Raw genomic sequence first — 18616 nt, forward strand, 5'->3', positions numbered from 1 at the left:
AGAATAATGAATATTTAAAAAAATTCTTTACTTTGCATGCACGTTAGAATAATGAATATTCTGGAATAAAATGAAGATGATCAATGGATAACGGGCAATTAAATATCAGTCTAACCTATATATAACTATAAGACATGATAATATTGCTTGGGGTGTGTCCTACAACCAATTCGATTGTGGACTGTACTTGTCGTATAGTCGTATCAAGCCACAAGCTTTATTTCAATTAGACAACAACCACTTTGAATTGTATAAGTTGTGAGCCCCAAATCTGTAACAAGTTATTTTCCTCAATAAATTACTTAGCTTATCCCAATAATTGACAGTTAATCCAACTTAATTTATAAGTCAACAAAGCCATTTTCTTACATACGTCAATTTGATTTTTTTTTTCTTCAAAAATCTAAACATCAAGTTTAAGAATGATGCTACATTCTCCTTGTAATTTCACTTTTTAATATTTATCTCTTTAATTATGTGATAATATATGAATGATTTTTTATATTTAATTAATAAGTATATTCATTTTTTTGCGTGATAATTAACGAAAGAAATTTGCAACACTACTTGAGTGTGTGCATCGGGTAAACTCCACTTTTTGTGTAGCAGGCCACAAGCTATGCAAGAGAGATAAACTATACTATAAAGACCTTGTGCAACGAGTTTAATTGATAAAATCGAACACGTGACCTTCAATTATGATAATCGTGCTCCACCCACACGACCATCTCTTTCAAGATATTATATTCATTTTTTTATGGAATCAGCCAATTAACAATAAGTATTAAATAAAAAATATTTATTGTCACATTAAGGTGAGCATGGCATTACGTACGTATTAAGGTAAAATTACGAAGGAAAAAATAATATTATTCTTTAAAAATTATGAACCTTGAAATTATAAATTTCCCTCTAGGCTCTAGCTAAATCAATCATATCAAGAAAATTCTTCGCACGAAAAAAAAAAGTCCAAAAAAGGGTACTCCAAATTTCAGATGTTCCTATGCAATAAATGAGAAAATGACATATTCTTACCAATATACTTTTTGGACATTTCCTGGTTGAGTTAAAGCATTTAAAATTGCATTAATTTGTAACTAAATTATATTTCACATATTTTTAAAATTTTGATTTTAATTATCACAGGATCATTTTTTTCATCAATAAACCTTTTGAACAAATACTAATATAAACTTCACTATAATCCTAAATACAAAAACGTTTGAAATATGGGACAAGCTCTGCTCTATATTAAGTGTTTTGATGGGCTAATTTCAAATAAAATGATATTTTGATTTTATAATTAATCAGTAAAAATAGGCCACATCAAATAAAATTTATATCATTAAAGGTATGTGTTATATTACCTTTTTTTTTTTTTTTTTTTTAATCTTGGTTTAGTTTAACTATCAATAATCTATAAACAAACTTAATTTATAATTTCATAAAGCAAACTTCATACATATCAATTTGTTTTTTTGAAATAAATTGTCAACTACTATGTAGTATGGTGACATATTTGTTATCATTCCAAATCGGTAGTCACAAGATCAAACCTCGATAATAGGGGCATTAATACTTTGAGTTGAGAAAGTATAAAACAAATATATGTAAAGAATTATTAGTGTTTAAAAAAAAACTTTTTGAAACTAACCAATAACCACCATGGTATGAACCTTAGCATCCCCATCTATAGATTTTGGGTGAGTTTTTGAGAAAAGGAAAATTATGTGCAAGAGAGAGGGTGAGGAGGGAGAGAGAGGAAAAAAAAAAAAAAAAAACCTTCTTACAAGCACTTGATTTTAGGCAAACTTGTAGGACCCACCAAATTCTTTGATTCTTGCAATTTCATTGCGTGAAGCGCAACCCGCACCCACCCAGGCGCGTTAATTACGCTTCTCAGGATTTTTTTTTGGTTTTCAACTTTGTTTTGTTTTGTTTCCTTTTTATCTTCCATCTTATAATCTCTTTCTTAAGTACACTTACAAAACTTACTCAAAAACTATTACTATTGAGGATGCTCTTAAAATTAAAAATTATGAACCCTAAGTCACTATATCAAGAAATCTTCTTACGACATCTCAATCTTATAAATTTAAGAAAAGGGAAAAAAGTAGAGAATATTTATGAGCAAAGAGATTCTTTCATTGTTAAGTACAAAAAAAAAGTCCTGTGTAATAAATGGGAAAAGGACAGATAACTCCTCCGTACACTAAAGTAGTATTTGCCTGAAGAATGAGTAGGTGTTGAATGTGGACTCTATCCGTTTAAGAAACATCAACGAAACTTACTAAACCTTTTTTAGATTTGACTAATTTTATAATCACAACTAACATCTTCGATGTACCATATCATACCAATTTACATCAGATACAATTCAAATTACATGCGCAATCATAATATAATTTTAAAAAATAATTATACCTAGTACAAATTGATACAGTTTTTACACTTGAAAATTTTTCTATCTTACAATTACATTTATTATCAACTTTGTTTTATATATATTCTCTAGTGATACGCTATGTTCTAATTAATTTTTTTTTTTTGACAGCGAAGAAAATTTCATTCATAACTCACGAGATAAAATAAATTGTAACAAAAGAGGCGAAGTGACATGTTACTCTCCACAGCGTGCCATCTCACCTCCTTCCCTTAGCAGCAACAAACTGATCTATGCATCCCAAACAACCCACCCAAAACCATGCAACTATTATGTTTTGATTGATTAAAAAATAGAATTATAATATTTTTTTACTTCATTTTTCTTCTTTTAATAGAATAAGAGCATTGACTAGTAATGTTATTTGTTAAAAATACAGGGACCATGATCAGATCCTTTAGTTTTCATGTACAATGTTTGACCATATATATATGCAAATGGGGGGTTTTTCCATTCTTAATCTTAGTTAACAAGACACTAATTAAGTGATTACCAGTTGGCCTAGCCAACAATATGTACAGATCATGCCCTCTTGCCTAATTCAATTTTGTATTCCAAATGTCAACATTGAAAAATGGACATTTGTAGAAAAATTATTAATTGCCCCACCGCGTAGAGATTAACAAATTTAAATAAACTTAGAGATTACTACTTGTTTATTTTATTGCTTTTAGTAACCGGTGAATAAGGTAAATGGTGTAAATTTATAGTAGAAATGACATTTTAAGTGGTTATTTTATGGTATAAATACATGTGGAGTTCACTTCTAATTTCAATCAGGACAAAGTGAATTCGAGTAATTCAAAGTTAGACGAATAAATTGATATATTGTACGTTCAAAAAGAATAATGGATGAATGAGAAATTGATTATCATAGTAGACCACTTGAATTGAAAAATGGAGATGGAAGGCTTAAGCAATATTGTTATTATTATTCTTATTATTTGAGATTTAGTGTGTGTGTGTATAGAGAGAGACCATATGAAAACAATTTTATTTTATTTTTTGTAAAAATATATTAAATAATCTCACCCATCTATCTCGGTTGATCAACGAATTGAATGAAAATGAGTGAAAAATGAAGAAAAATGTATGACATTTTCATAATTATTTTAAATTTTAGATGTATATTGGGCAAAAGCCACAAAACTTAATAGTGCGGCATGCATTGATATGTCACATTGCACTTAACTTGAGTGCACTTTTACAAATTGTTAATACGTTTTCGTTTATATATCATTGGATGCATTATCAAATTTTGTCTAATGCAAGTCTAAATTTTGTACGAATTAATATTTATGAAACTACCTCCATATTTTTCCCTTATAATGTAGTATCTGTTCATAACTACTTTCTCAACCTATTGAAGACCTCCACTAAGGCTCGAACCCACAACCTCCCAAATAAGGGAACAACTTGGTGCCACTAGACAACAAAGTCGTGGCAATTTAGAAACAAGTTAAGAAATTGAAGTATGAGGTATAAAAGAATTTTATTATTTAATGAAGAGGTATCAAAGAATTTTATCAAATACATCCAATGAAGAGTATAATCGATTGAGTTAGTAGAGCGACCACTCCTATGCTCTAACCCTAGAATCAATGGAGGTTTTTGGTTGGTTTTAAAGATTTGATTATTAGGAGAAGAGAGAGGGTTTGAATTTGACCGCAAGGATTGAGTTTTATAAAAAAAAAAAAAAGAAATATTTAAGAAAAAGAAAAGACACGCATGGTTGCCAACTGACCACCACTACGACTTTTATTGTTTACTATAATAAATTACTCGTGCGATGCACATGCGATGCATGTACAATTTTTTTTATTATATATTTAGATAATAAAATTAAAGAAAAATTATAAACAATTCTAATATTTGAAAATGTACATTTATTTGATTATAAGATTAGTGCAAAAATATCACTTAATTAATTGAATAATATATGACTCATTTGTCTGCAATTATCTTAGAACAATCGATATGTAATATGATTTATGTAATTATATTATTACTAAAATAAATATGAAAAAAGGAGAAATAATTGAATTTGTAATTATTATAAAAATAAATTTGTTTTAAAAAAAAATTCAACAACTCATGTTTAACTTAATTACCATAATAATTATTAGGCAATTACACAAATATATGTGTAATTATTCTTTTTATACCTTAAGTATATTCATTTTCATCCTATTGCATTTCGTTTTTTCTTCTTGCTCCATATCTGAATGAATTAATTGTAATTATCATAAAAAACCAACAACCCATGTTTAGTTGTAATTATACTAATATCTGTGTAATTATTAACTTAATTAACGTAATAATTATTATTCAATTATACTAATATCTGTGTAATTAATTTTTTAATTACCATAATAATTAATAGGTAATTATACTGGCTGAAAATATTGTAATATTTGTGTATTGAATAATGACTGAAAATACAATGAGCATCCAAATACTCTTGATTTTCATTCATGTTTTCTACCATATATACGGAAATAAAAAAAAAATGTAAACAAAATATGTACCCTTTATATGGAAGTTGGTCAAAATAGAAAACCAATTATACCATACATAATATTACCAATTATATTATTATGTTATTACTTAATTAATATGTCTTTTCTACACGGTATTATGTTATTACGTTAATACGTGAATATAAAAATAATATTACCAATTACTCCGTAATAGATATTAGTTAATTTCGATTTTACATTTTCTTACCAAATATGTTTTATTAATTATTTGACAAATAAAATATTTAATTAATTGACTACAAAAGTTTGGGAGGAAAAAATGAAATAGGAGGATTTTATACTTTTATATATAGTATAGATTATGTGTACATAAAATATTTAGCAATACGAATGACGCTACATTTCCTTCTTAATTTTACTTTTTAATATCCGAGGATGTGTACTGGGTAAACTCCGCCTAACCGGCTATTCACCCCACTAAGAATAAGTGAATATAAACACTTTTTATTACCACAACAAGAGGTAAATTTGAGGAGAATTAGGAAAAATTCCAACCAAGTTGGTCAACTTACATTGTTAGCTCGGTAACCACATATTCTAAGTTTAACTTTTAGTAGATTGACTTATTGATTTTCTTGGTTTGAGCTGAGTGCCTGAGTCAATTAATTATGAATAACTTAAACTGATTTACATTCTTGTAGTCCTTTGTTAGTTGAGGTTACAAAGTGCAGGGAAAAATACTAAATATTTTTGGAATAACTATGATCCACTCCCGTTTTCCTAACAGTTTGGTCTAAATATATGCACGTTAAGCATTAACTTTCAACATGTGTGCCGTGTGCGTAGAATGTTACGTGGTAATATGGAAATTGTCCCTAAACTCCTTACTTTAATAACATTTTTTTTTCTTTAATTTCCTATACAATTATTAAAATATAACCTTTCAAGTTTGTATAAAGACACCCAAAAGATGTGGGCGTTGAAGTCAGTCAACTTGTATGGGTGGCTTTACTTGGACAAAACGTATTTCAGTATTTTCATAACTCATAACTCATAAGCTTGTTTTAGAAGATAAACTAGTCAAATTAATCTTATACTCCGTATTATTTAATTGATGAAATATAAAATAATTAGAGAGTCAATTCGATCAAATTAAAAATTAGAGATTTTCAAAAAAAAAATAAAAAAATTAGAGATTAAATTGATAATTACATAACACACACACACAAGTTTGAAATAAAAAAATATATATATATATAAAAGAGAGCAATGCTACAAATTTCTCTTGTATTTTGTAAAAAACTTTTTTACCTGAGAATCTGAGATGACATCATATGATTAGTAGCTGCATTTATTTTTAAATTAGTGATGAGGTTAGTCAATTTATTTGCACCCAATAAATGAAAGTCATCTAATAAGGAGAAGTTTTGGAAAGAAAAACCAGAAAAAAGAGCATTTTCCTATTAAAAAAAAAATTCTCTATAATAGTTGTGAAATAGAAAATGAACTTAATGTTGAACTATGGTTATTTTTTGCGAAAGACACACTATTATATTTTTATTTCTAATTAATTCTATGAACCAAACATTACTGAATTTAAAGTTAAAAATCAATGAAACTTGATATATAAGGAGTACAGATTAATTATCGATCCAATAATTATTAGAAATTACAAAATCCAAATTCATCTAGAGGATTATATTGTTGAATTTTCAACGTTAAATGTCTCTATCGGTAGTCGTTACATATGCACTGTAAATATTTGTTGGCGTGTGAAAATGGTTAATTAGTAAAAAACAAATTTGATTAGCATTCTTGTTCATTCACATGAAGATGATAAGCAAGATTATTGGCCTAAGGATTGAACTTACTTACATCCAGCTTAACGAACCAAATAAAATATTTATTAATTAATTCTGGATTATTATACTGCATGATTCCATCTACAGATATATCTGCAGCAACCTTTTCACACTGAAAATTGTATGACGACAACATTCGAATTAAGAAAAGTTGCCAACTAAACTGATTATGTCTGCTTATAATTAATTAATTAATGTTTTTTCTTTCACAATACAAATTGGGTTAAATTCAAGTATTTAGCAGTTTCTTGTCTTCCATGCTTGTGATAGGTTGTGATACGTAATTTTCAACATAAAAATTATATAATAATCAAATACAAAAAAAAAAATTAATATAATAGTAATATATTACATAGTGAACGTTATTATTGGGGTGGAGATTTGAAGATGAATTCTAACATTCTGTCATCAAAACACGGTAGTGTCTGGTAATTTGCCGCTACAAAAATAAACTTTCATTCTACTAATTATAACATTTCGCATGATAAGTTTTTTTTTTTTTTTTTTTTTTTTTTTTTTTAATTTTGAAAATTCACATGATAAGCTTTTAATCCTTCTGATTGTAACATTTTGTATAATCATTGATAATTAATTTAAAAATTTAAGATTAGAATCATTATACTCGAAATACTCATATGACATAACTCTTTAAAAATTTAAACTCTACACCTTATGACTGTTATTAACAAAGTTTTAAATAAAATTATTTTAAACTAATCTTTTTTGAAAGGTATTTTAAACTAATCTAGTTGATAAGTTAAATTGTTTCCAGTAAAATGCAGTATTTATATATACTTTGAGGAGTTGATGCCATGCAAAATACTGAAACGACACATGTACATCCACCGCCACCTATTATACCTCCAAATGCCTTTGCATTAACAACCTGCGAGTCAATCGTCAACTACATATACCCAACGCCGTGCATCTACCTCGGGTCAATGTATGGATAAATACTATTATTCAGCAAATTCTACATTATCAAAGAAGTATAAGGGTGTATTTGGTTGACAGGTTTGTCGGATATCAAAGTTATTGTTATTGTTTAGTTGATAAGTTTTTAGAACATTGTTATGAGTTTTGATTATCCGCTCAATTGAAAAACTAATTATTTTCTAATAAAATAAGAATTTCATTCTATTATTCATCATCATATCAGTCGCTTTCCATAATTATTTTGATTTTTTTTTCATATTGGTGCTTTGGATGTCTTTATATTAGAACCAATTGTCTTGATTTTTTGTTCTTGTATTTTTAAAATCTTTAATCCCATTATAGGTTCATACATAACCAAACAGTATGATAACCATTCTCATTCCACCCTACTACCAAACATGCAAAATACTTCCACCAAAATCCATTACCATTACCAATTATTTGATACCTATCCTGATTTTGATTTCCAGGTGCGAACAAAACACACACATAATTTAATCTCCTAGTTATCCTCGTTTAATTATTTTAGTTCTTGAGAATTAATAATCGCAAAATTAGGGTGTGTTTGGTTCATGGGTTTAACTATCAGGAATGTGAATCAAAATCATTGTTATTATTATTTGGTTGACAAGTTTTTAGAACACTACTATGGGATTTGATTACCCCTTTAATTAGTAAACTCACCCCTTAATAAAATAAGGGTTTCATTCCAGTATTCTCCCTCCTAATTAGTAATTTGATTTTTAAATTTGGATTAGTACTTTTAGATTTTTGTTTTTACTTTTTTTGGGTTCATATTAGTGTTGCTTTGGATGTCTTTATATTAGAATAAATTGTCTTGATTTTTTGTTGTTGTATTTTTAAAACCTTTATTCACATTATAAGATCATACATAACCAAACAACTATATTGGCAATCATTCCAATTCTACCCTACTACAAACGTGCAAAATAATTTCATCAAAACTCATTATCATTACCAAGCATTTGATTCCGATTCCCATGTGCGAACCAACACAACCAAAATGTGTAATTTTAGAGTGTGTTTGGTTGGGGAGTTTTGCACTATACTATGAATTTTGATACTTATTACTATGTTTGTTTGCCTACTTTTGTTATGCTATTAATTGTTGGAATCAAATCTTTTATTAATTACAAAACACATTACTATTTTACTCCTCTACTTTTCAAAAAATGAAATAAAAAATAAGGAAAAATAATTTTAAAAAAAAAGTAAAAAGGTTATTGTTCATGCATTAAATATAGAATTTTAAGACATGTACGTGTATATATCTTTATTATATATTTAATCATTTTAATCTTAATTAATTAATTTTTTATTTTGATTTCAATTCCTATTTACTATGAAATAAAGTGACTCATTCTTATCACAAAAATAATGTGACTCATTACTATTACCAAATATTTGATTCTTATTATCACTTCAATTCTAATATTTCAACCAACCATATAAAAGTTAGCAAGCCAAGAACTTTGTGGTCTAGTGGCATCAAATCCTTTCTTTTATACGGGAGGTGATGGGTTCGAGCCTAGTGAAGTCAGATTTAGTAGTATTCAAATTGCACACATATTTAGGAGATTGATAATTAATAACTATGAAATAATAAAGATACCAAATTACAATTTTTTTTGTTCCTTAAAAAAATAGAAACAAAACAAGAAAGTCAACCAAGAAAACTTTTGTGAGTAGTGCAAAAGCAGCCTGACAAAAAATCCAACGTTCCCGACAGCTATTTCGCATTAAAAAAATGAAAAAAAGAAACAAAAAAAAAAAATAAAAAATTACCCACACTCTCTCTCTCATCCACGCAGTCTCTCTCTATAGAGAACATTTCAGCTCACCATTTCCCACTGAAACATTTTCTTTCCTAGTCTAATATTAGTAGCGGCAAAAGATTCCATTGTAATATAGGACCATATCATCATAGATTCTTGAAATTCATAGTACGACACATCATTATTGCGCACATAATTTAAGCTTTCAACAAGAATGTTATCCAGAATAAACACTGCTGTTTCATGGATTCTTGCGCTTAGCTGCTTCATCTTCTTCACATTCTCTGAATCTAAAACCGCTCCAGAAGAAGGTAAGTCTCCCTATTCTTGATATGTATTTTCTTTTTTGTTTTTGCTAGAAAAGTTGGGATTTTTCTGAATTTCCTTCTCCCTGCAATTTTCCCATGAGATTTTCTGTAACCCCAATAAGGAATTTGGGAGTTATGGATTTTCTCAGAGTGGTCAAACAAAAGTGAAATGAAATGGGGGAAAAGTTGAGTTCTTGAATATGCAGTTTAAAAAGTTTGATCCTTTTTGTTCTAGTTCACTTTAATCTAAAATACTAGGGACAAAAGTCAGTTCCAAGAAAATTTATTATCACTATTGTGCTTTCTTACCATCATACTTCTCAATTATTTGCTATTTAAAGTAACTTCAGATCATTTAATTTTGTCTTCTTTTCTTATTTCTCTTCCCAATAATTATCTTTGACAGTGATATAAGATTTCTTTCCTATATGTATGTTTGTTTGGATGCCAAGCACACTGCTATGGTGATCACTTTTAAATTTATGTCCTGACTTCTGAAAATTACATGATATTTGCTGCCTCTTTGGCTTACAATGGTGAGGAACCTTACAAGGGTGAGGGCATGAGAGTTACCTTATTTGGAATTTGAAAGTACAATCACTTTGCTGAGAAGTATTGTGAATTTCTTTAACCTTTATCCTCAATACCATTTTTTTTAAAAAAAAAATCTTGAATCTCTGTGCAATTGTTAAAATTTGGTCATCAATAAATGTATGGCACTGTGTCAAGTGTCAAAGATAGATCATGGTGATCAAGGTTACAAGTTCGACTCCCAGTGGGAGCTGCCTATTGGCCTTCTTCATTTGAGTCTGCAATCTAGGCTTGTTTACCTCCTTGTGGTCCTTTCCCAGCTAGGGTCACAGGGCAGGGTTTAAGCATTGCACCCTTGGGTAGTGGCGGCGGGTTTCCTAGTCAATTAAAAAAAGAAAAGAAAAGATAGATCATGGTGATTATTAAACCTTTATGTTTCAGTCATGAAATAACTATCTGATATATGATGTTTTATTTCAATGATGATGTCTCTCAGTGGATGCACTGCAACAAATTGCCACTACAATGGGGGCAAAAAACTGGAAGTTCGATCCTGATCCTTGTGAAAGTAAACAAGTGGGGGTAGTACCACAGCTACCGGTTACGTACACTGAGAATATTGTTGAATGCAACTGCAACATTGGGAATGATTCAGTATGCCATATTTGGAGAATGTAAGTTTACATCCCTTATATATGTTCGTTCTGAATGTGATATAGTTATGCCTGAGGTCAATGTGCAACATACTAATCACGGGGCTTGTTAGTTTGCTCTATTGTTAAAGTTGCAACAGTAGTGTAGTTATGATTGGGTACATTAATTGCCCTAGTGTGACCTATTTGGCATACCTGAAATGACAATGGCTCTATAACTGTAACGGCCAAATCAAGATATAAGCAAGAAAATATCATTCCCAACTTCCAATATTAATTATGATGAATGATTTTCACCTATACAGTGTGATAAAGGGTTTCAGTCTTTCTGGAGTTCTCCCACCGGAGCTGGTAAAACTTCCCTACATTCAAGCTGTGTAAGAGCCTTTTCATATGCACAGACAGTTATTTTTTCAATTGATGCGAATCTACAACCAACAATTTGAATTTCCCCGATTTTCAGAGATTTTGCATATAATTACCTCAGTGGTACAATACCAGCAGAATGGGGCACAGCACCGTTAACATCCATGTGAGCTTCATCTTCTTTAGATGAATAAGTTTTTATTGATGCATTGAAGCAACATAGTAATTTCAGAGTTTTTGATCCAGCTCTGTTCTTGTAAACCGGTTGTCAGGGGAAATACCAAAGGTTTTAGGGCTTATGACCAATCTCACATACCTGTAAGTATTGGATTTTCATATTCGAATATCACTTTTGCCTAGGTAATTGATGTGTACAAATGGTTTAGTTATATAAATAACACGACGTATTCAAGTTAATTAACCAGCTAGCTTCTAAAGAAATTTTCTCAAAGGAAAAAGTGAGCACGTTACTTTTAAATTTGGCATCATTATTTTTTTCCTTTCCCATGCCTTACACAATTTCGTTAATTCTCTGATTGTAATTCCAGGAATCTTGAAGGGAACCAATTTTCGGGAACTATTCCTTCTGAACTTGGAAAACCGATAAACTTGCAAGCTCTGTGAGATTCTTTTCTTCTTCCTTTGTGTTTGCGCTTTCTATCTGTGTACTGAAGGGTGAATAACTACCTTAATGATTTACTAGCACACCTCGTTTGAATTTCAGGATATTGTCCTCCAATCTTTTGGTGGGAAAGTTGCCAGATACATTTTCGGGACTTGTGAATTTAAGGGATTTGTAAGCACATGTCTCTGTCTGTATTGCGGTTTAAATTTCAGCTTCGCTGGTTGTATTTGACGGTCTGTCGTTTACATTGCAGTAGGATAAATGACAACAACTTGAGCGGGCCAATTCCAGATTTTATAAAGAACTGGAAACAACTCCAGAAATTGTAAGATCATCTATGCCTGCACATATTCCCAAATTCTGTTAGCAACATATGTTTGCTTAATTTTTGGTATCTAATATTTAGTCTGGGTAAATAATTAAGAGAGCTGATTGGCACTGGACTTGAGGGGCCCATTCCATCCAATATATCCGTTCTTGATAACTTAGCTGACCTGTGAGTACGAAACCATCTTAAACATTGAATTAACTTGGGTAAATTATGTTTTTTTTTTTTTTCCTACAGTGATCTCTCTGATAAATTCTCATGGTGCATCTTTTTGTACAGGAGGATAAGCGACATAAAAGGACCTTCTCAAAAATTTCCTCCACTGAGTAATATGGGTAGCCTAAATATAACGTATGTTGAGTGACTATAATTTATGGGGAATTGTGTTTGCACAGCTGCTTACATTTATTAATATGGGTCATTCTTGGTTTCAGCGTGTTGAGGAATTGCAACATTTCTGATGAAATTCCTCCCTACATTTGGGAATTTAAATCCCTGCTAACATTGTAAGTAATTAGCATGCAGTTCAAAAGTGAAGTTTCGGTTTCTTAGCTTTACTTCGTTCAGTTAACTTGTCCCTTTCAAAGGACTTGTTTGGCTAAAGATTCGTGTGCACACTGGGCAACCAGAAGTTTCAAAACCGATTCAAACATGAGAATTTGACCTTCTCTGCTATCAAATCTATTGTCGTTTTGTCCAGGGATCTCAGTTTCAACAATCTTGTGGGAGAACTTCCAAATGATGTTAGTGCAAGAAATGGGCTAAAATTCGTGTAAGTCACCATCGTTATATAAATTTTCTGGTCAGGGATATTTCTAGGCATCACATTTATCGTGACAAGTTGTCTTGTCCAACTGCATACAAGATAATAATTGAATGCTAATTCTTTGAATAGGTTTTTAACCGGCAACAAGCTCAGTGGAGATGTGCCTGAGTCAATCTTGAAGCCTGGAATTAATCTGTATGTTCACTACCTGCCATGAACCTATTCGAAAACTATGTTGTTGGTGTGTTAAAAGACAAGTGCCTCGGTGTCCAATTTCTATTACATATGTTCGGTTACCATTAATTTATATTTAGCAAAATTCGAGGATTGCTTCACTATATTTTTGCACAATTTTTTTTTTCTACAGTTTCATCTCTCGACATACCATTGTCCATTAAGGCATTAATACATGTTGACTTCCTAGAAGTATTTTTTTACACGCCCCTATGACATCTGATGTTGTTTTGTTACTTTCGCAGTGATCTTTCCTACAATAATTTTACATGGCAAGGCCAAGATCAGCCTGCTTGCGAAATAGGGTCAGAATTTTTTATTTTTTTTTTAAAATTTAAAGTTTATTTGTATATGCATCGATGGAACATGTGTCCTGACAGATTCTTTTTTACGTTTTTTTCTTACTTAGGAATCGATATGTAAACTTATACAAGAGCTCTTCAAAAGAAAGTTCCATGTAAGAAACTTCCTTTTATTTGTATTTGAGGCTTTAGATAGTTACTTTTAGTGCAAATCTGTGTTTCTGTATGAAGGAAATTTTCTAGGTTTTAAGTAGTTGCTTTCCTGTTTAAAGCACAACTGAGGCAATTTCCATCGTGCTTTGCTTGCTACAGACGGAGAGTTCTTCCATGCTTAAACCAGTTCAGCTGTCCTAGATGTAAGTCTGTTACACTTCTTCGGATGGTAAAGATTTTGGCGTGAACTTGATTCGTAAACCTTCTCTCTTTATTTTGCTGTTCTATTGACAACATAACACGAAAAGTCTGCCTAACGTATGTTATATAGACATATACTAGTCTAATTTACTGCTATAGAAGGAAGATGACTTCCTTGATACAAATAGCATTACTGATTTGATTGGATTCTTAGCCCTAACATCTTATGTCAAGTAAACCTAGTTAGATCAAAAAAAAAAAAAAAAGATCAAGTGGTAGCTCATTATTTCCTTATACCACCTACCACATAGCCCTTGCCTCCGTCCCACCTCGAACCCGTAGCTTGGCTCTAATACCACTTGTTAGGATCAAACACTTACCACTACGCCAAAAGCTATAGCTCATAGCAAAGGCGCAACTTTATTTTCTTATACTGCCAACCATATTTTCGAGAGGTTGGGTGCTGGACTTGGCCCTTCAAGCCTCTGCCCAACAATGCCCTAGCCACCTGGTGCTGGACTTGGCCCTTCACCGGCCTCCTCCCAACAAGTTGTTTCTCATGGAATGATGAAAACAATCTTATATGCATTTGTTATTCAAAAGAATGTATTTGTTTTATCACAGATGGTTGTTCCTTGCATGTAAATTCTGGGGGGAGTGATGTGGCTATCAATGAGGGAAACCGGGAAGTTAATTATGTAGGGGATGCAGAAGTTGAAGGTGGTTCTGCAAAATACTACCATAGCAACAGTGGTAATTGGGGATTCAGTAGCACGGGGGATTTCTTGGATGATTCTAATGATCAAAACGCACGTTTCATCGAATCAATTTCATCATCAGGTCTCTCTGAATTGTATAGGAACGCTCGCGTTTCTCCTCTTTCACTTACTTATTTCAGTTATTGCTTGGAGAACGGGGTTTACAATGTGAGTCTGCACTTTGCGGAGATCATTTTTACAAATAACAATACATATTTCAGCCTCGGAAGGCGTTTCTTTGACATATATATCCAGGTGATTGCTCATTTATCTCGATCAACTTTACCCTGCTAAACGATTTAAATTACTTACATAACCCTTTTTTCCCAGGAGAAATTAGTTTGGAAAGACTTCAACATTGAAGACGAGGCTCGTGGAGTTCAAAAGCCTGTTGTCAGATATTTTAATGCTACCGTATCTGATAATACCTTGGATATTCGACTTTACTGGGCTGGCAAAGGGACTACTCGTATTCCTGCAAGAGGACATTATGGTTCTCTCATTTCAGCTATTTCAGTGGATCCTGGTAAGAGTCATGAAGCCTCTTGTTTTATTTCCTTTATTTTTACTTGTAGAGATTGGTCGGGACCTTTTCCTTTCTTCAGGAACGTTCATTATAAGTAATATAATATTATAATCTGACATAATTTAAAGTAGTATATAGTTGGACTATGAAACACGCTAATTTTCTTGAGAACTACTCATGTTTTTTCGCTGTTGATTTGGATACCAGTTATCCGGTGTAAGCTAGAATTTGATAATTTCGACCCTCTTTTGCCTTTATCTTCTCATATCTAGTTAAATTGCTCAACTTAATGTGTCTAAAGCTATTGTAACGTGACAAGAACAACAATCCGTTTCCTCATTTATTATTTGCGTTAATGAATCCTGAGCTTTTGTGATTCTTCTGAGTTATCTCTCTTTTTCTACAGTTTTCAAAACTTGTGAAGATGACGAGGGGGATAAGGAGAAGAACATAGCCGTTCCTGTTATTGTTGGACTATTGGTTGGGTTCGGTATCGTGATCATCGTTGGCCTGCTCTGGTGGAAGAGATATTTGTTTTGCAGGAAAGGAATAACCACAGGTAGTTACTTAATTAGAAACGTAGTGATCATATAGAGCTTGAAGTTGTTTAGTGTTACTTATTTTTTGTTTTCTTTTAATAGTTTCATTTGACTAAATACGAAAACGAATGAAGTTGATAGATTAGTTCTGAATTCTCCATGGACAGGTCTGGAAGGGATGGAGTTGCAAATGGTTTCGTACACGTTAAAACAAATTAAAGCTGCTACAAACAACTTTGATATTGCAAACAAGCTCGGAGAAGGCGGGTTTGGTCCCGTATACAAGGTATCGATCTGAGAAGATGGCTTATAACTTTAAAAAGTGGGGCTTTGTCCTCTAACAAATGGTCTTTTTTAGGGTCGGTTAGCTGATGGTACCTTGATTGCGGTGAAGCAACTATCCTCCAAATCGACGCAGGGAAATCGCGAGTTTTTGAACGAGATTGGCATGATTTCTTGCTTGCAACATCCGAATCTCGTTAAGCTTTACGGGTGCTGTATTGAAGGAGATCAGTTGCTGGTTGTGTATGAATACATGGAGAATAACAGCCTTGCTAGTGCATTGTTTGGTAAGTCCGTTATGTTGTAATGTCAGACACTCCCTTGGTAACTAGAAAGGATAGATATCTAAATATTTTTCAATACTTTGGGCGGTTTGTAATGCGTAGGCTCAGAGAAGAGTCAATTGATACTGGATTGGCCAACGAGATTCAAGATTTGCTTAGGGATTGCGAGAGGTCTAGCCTTTCTGCACGAGGAATCTAGCCTTAAGATTGTTCATAGAGACATTAAAGCTACCAACGTACTCCTTGACCGGGACCTCAACCCGAAAATTTCAGATTTTGGACTGGCTAGGCTTACCGAAGGCGAGAAGACCCATATTAGCACGAGAATTGCTGGAACAATGTAAGTTCGTTTTGCACTCATATCCAACTGCTAATTACTTCCATCCTCGTTTCTTGTTTTGTTTATAACATTACAAATTGTTAAAACTCCACTGGACAAACTTTTTATGATTCAGAGGTTATATGGCACCCGAATATGCGTTATGGGGTTACTTGACCTACAAGGCAGATGTTTATAGCTTCGGAGTAGTACTGCTAGAAGTCATTAGTGGCAAGAACAATAACAACTACATGCCGAGCCACAATTGCATTTGTCTTTTAGATTGGGTACTCTTCATACATCTAACTATTAGTTAATATAGTCATGAGTTTTTCCACTTTTGGTCCCACGACTATGGGAATCTCCACATTTGGTCCATGACATTTAAATCCTTGCTACATTTGGCTCCTCCAACTTAATTTTCGTTCATCAGTAACCAAATTTCAAACAAATGACTTATCTTGAATGGGCAAAATTGTCATTTACGGTTACTTTCCAGAGAAGTTTTTAAAGAAGTAATGAAAAATGACAATTTTGCCCTTTAAGGTAAGCCACTGGTGACCGAAAATTAGGTCGGAGAGACCAAATATGGCCAGGATTTAAAAGTTTTGGGTCAGATGTGAAAAAATTAATAGGCGGGAAATAGTCCCATAGTCATTTAACCAAAAGTGGAAAAAACTCTATAGTTAATAACGGTTAGTTATTAACATAGATATCTGCAAAAGTCGGGGAAATGTTAATCAATGATCTCTCATAATGTTCTAGGCTTGTCACCTGCAACTCAGCGGAAACCTGGAAGAGCTCATTGATCCAAAGATGGATGGTCTTATCAACGAAAAAGAAGCAGAAATGATAGTGAAAGTCGGGTTATTGTGCACGAGTGCAACTCCATCTCTGAGACCTACAATGTCCGAGGTTGTGGGCATGCTCGAAGGCAAAATCGCCATCCCTGACGAGATCCCCGAAGCAAGTACATACACTGATGATTTGAGGTTCAAGGCCATGAAAGACTTCCACCGCGAAAAGCTTAAGCAGATGTCCACTGGAAGCCAAACTCAGTACTCAACAACAGTTCAAACCGGCTTAGGTTCTACGTCTACTTCTGCTACTGATTACTATGAATACGATCCTTCATCGCGATCCAAATGAGATATTTATACCATTTTTCTGCTTCTCACTTGTACAGCGCTTCGCTTGCCTCGAGGGGCACTGCCATCCCACAATTCGACCATTCTCCGACCTTCATGGTATTCATTATCTGACTAGCTGCTATAGTGTTTTGGTCTTCTTTCTTACACTTCTCATAGTGATTGTTTTAGTGAGTAAATATATGTTCAAAAGTTTTAGAGTGTAGAGAGGTTTTTGTAGTGAAATCTACAGAGTAGGGACTGGAAACTTGTACAAACTTGTTACAGAGACAGAGTACTTGAAATCTATTTTTTCCCATATACCCCCCATTATCCAATACCATTTGAAAGTCATAGACATAATGTAGACTGGAACCAGACTCTTTCCCATACAGAGTGACTTTCTTATGAGACCTTCTCAGAGAGTTAGGGATAATGAGAAAGGTCGAGTTTAAAAGGAAATGTAATACTAATTAGGGATAAATTTATTTTTACTTACATGCTTTTAAATGAAAATGTAATATTTAAAGGTTAAAGATTCATGATGGAAAATGTAATATTCATAAAGAACTTGACTCGCCCCATGTCTCATAGTAGTTTTTGCCTATATATACATAATCATAAGGTTTAGATTTTATTTAAAAAATGAGAATAATAACATGAACATAACTATAAGATAAGATAAATTACAATGCTTCTACGATGTATTATTTATGTCAACTACTATGTAGTGTGATGACACATTTGTTATTGAATTCCAATAGTGAGGGCGTCATTGGGAAGTATGAAATGGTAAA

The 18616-nt window shown here is 32.2% G+C and overlaps 1 protein-coding gene across 2 annotated transcripts; it reads left to right on the forward strand.

Annotated features, from left to right (window-relative positions):
* Positions 1 to 9510: 9510 nt before the first annotated feature.
* LOC116032431 (probable LRR receptor-like serine/threonine-protein kinase RFK1) lies at positions 9511 to 18142 on the forward strand. 2 transcript variants are annotated; one of them, XM_031274981.1, is made up of 25 exons: positions 9511 to 9828; positions 10853 to 11030; positions 11315 to 11386; positions 11473 to 11541; positions 11622 to 11693; positions 11924 to 11995; positions 12100 to 12171; positions 12254 to 12325; positions 12425 to 12496; positions 12608 to 12679; positions 12763 to 12834; positions 13029 to 13100; positions 13224 to 13289; positions 13574 to 13633; positions 13738 to 13785; positions 13943 to 13986; positions 14609 to 14997; positions 15073 to 15268; positions 15675 to 15827; positions 15975 to 16093; positions 16166 to 16376; positions 16476 to 16713; positions 16829 to 16979; positions 17458 to 17779; positions 17879 to 18142. In XM_031274981.1, the coding sequence occupies exons 1-25, from the start codon at positions 9732 to 9734 to the stop codon at positions 17956 to 17958; spliced, it is 3069 nt and encodes a 1022-aa protein (XP_031130841.1). In that variant the 5' UTR covers positions 9511 to 9731; the 3' UTR covers positions 17959 to 18142. The 2 variants fall into 2 exon arrangements, with proteins under 2 accessions (XP_031130841.1, XP_031130842.1); XM_031274982.1 differs by lacking the exons at positions 9511 to 9828; positions 10853 to 11030 and having other exon boundaries at positions 11341 to 11386; positions 11648 to 11693.
* The last annotated feature ends 474 nt before the right edge of the window (positions 18143 to 18616 follow it).

Source organism: Ipomoea triloba, chromosome 10 (genome assembly GCF_003576645.1).
Source record: "Ipomoea triloba cultivar NCNSP0323 chromosome 10, ASM357664v1".
NCBI lineage: Eukaryota > Viridiplantae > Streptophyta > Magnoliopsida > Solanales > Convolvulaceae > Ipomoea > Ipomoea triloba.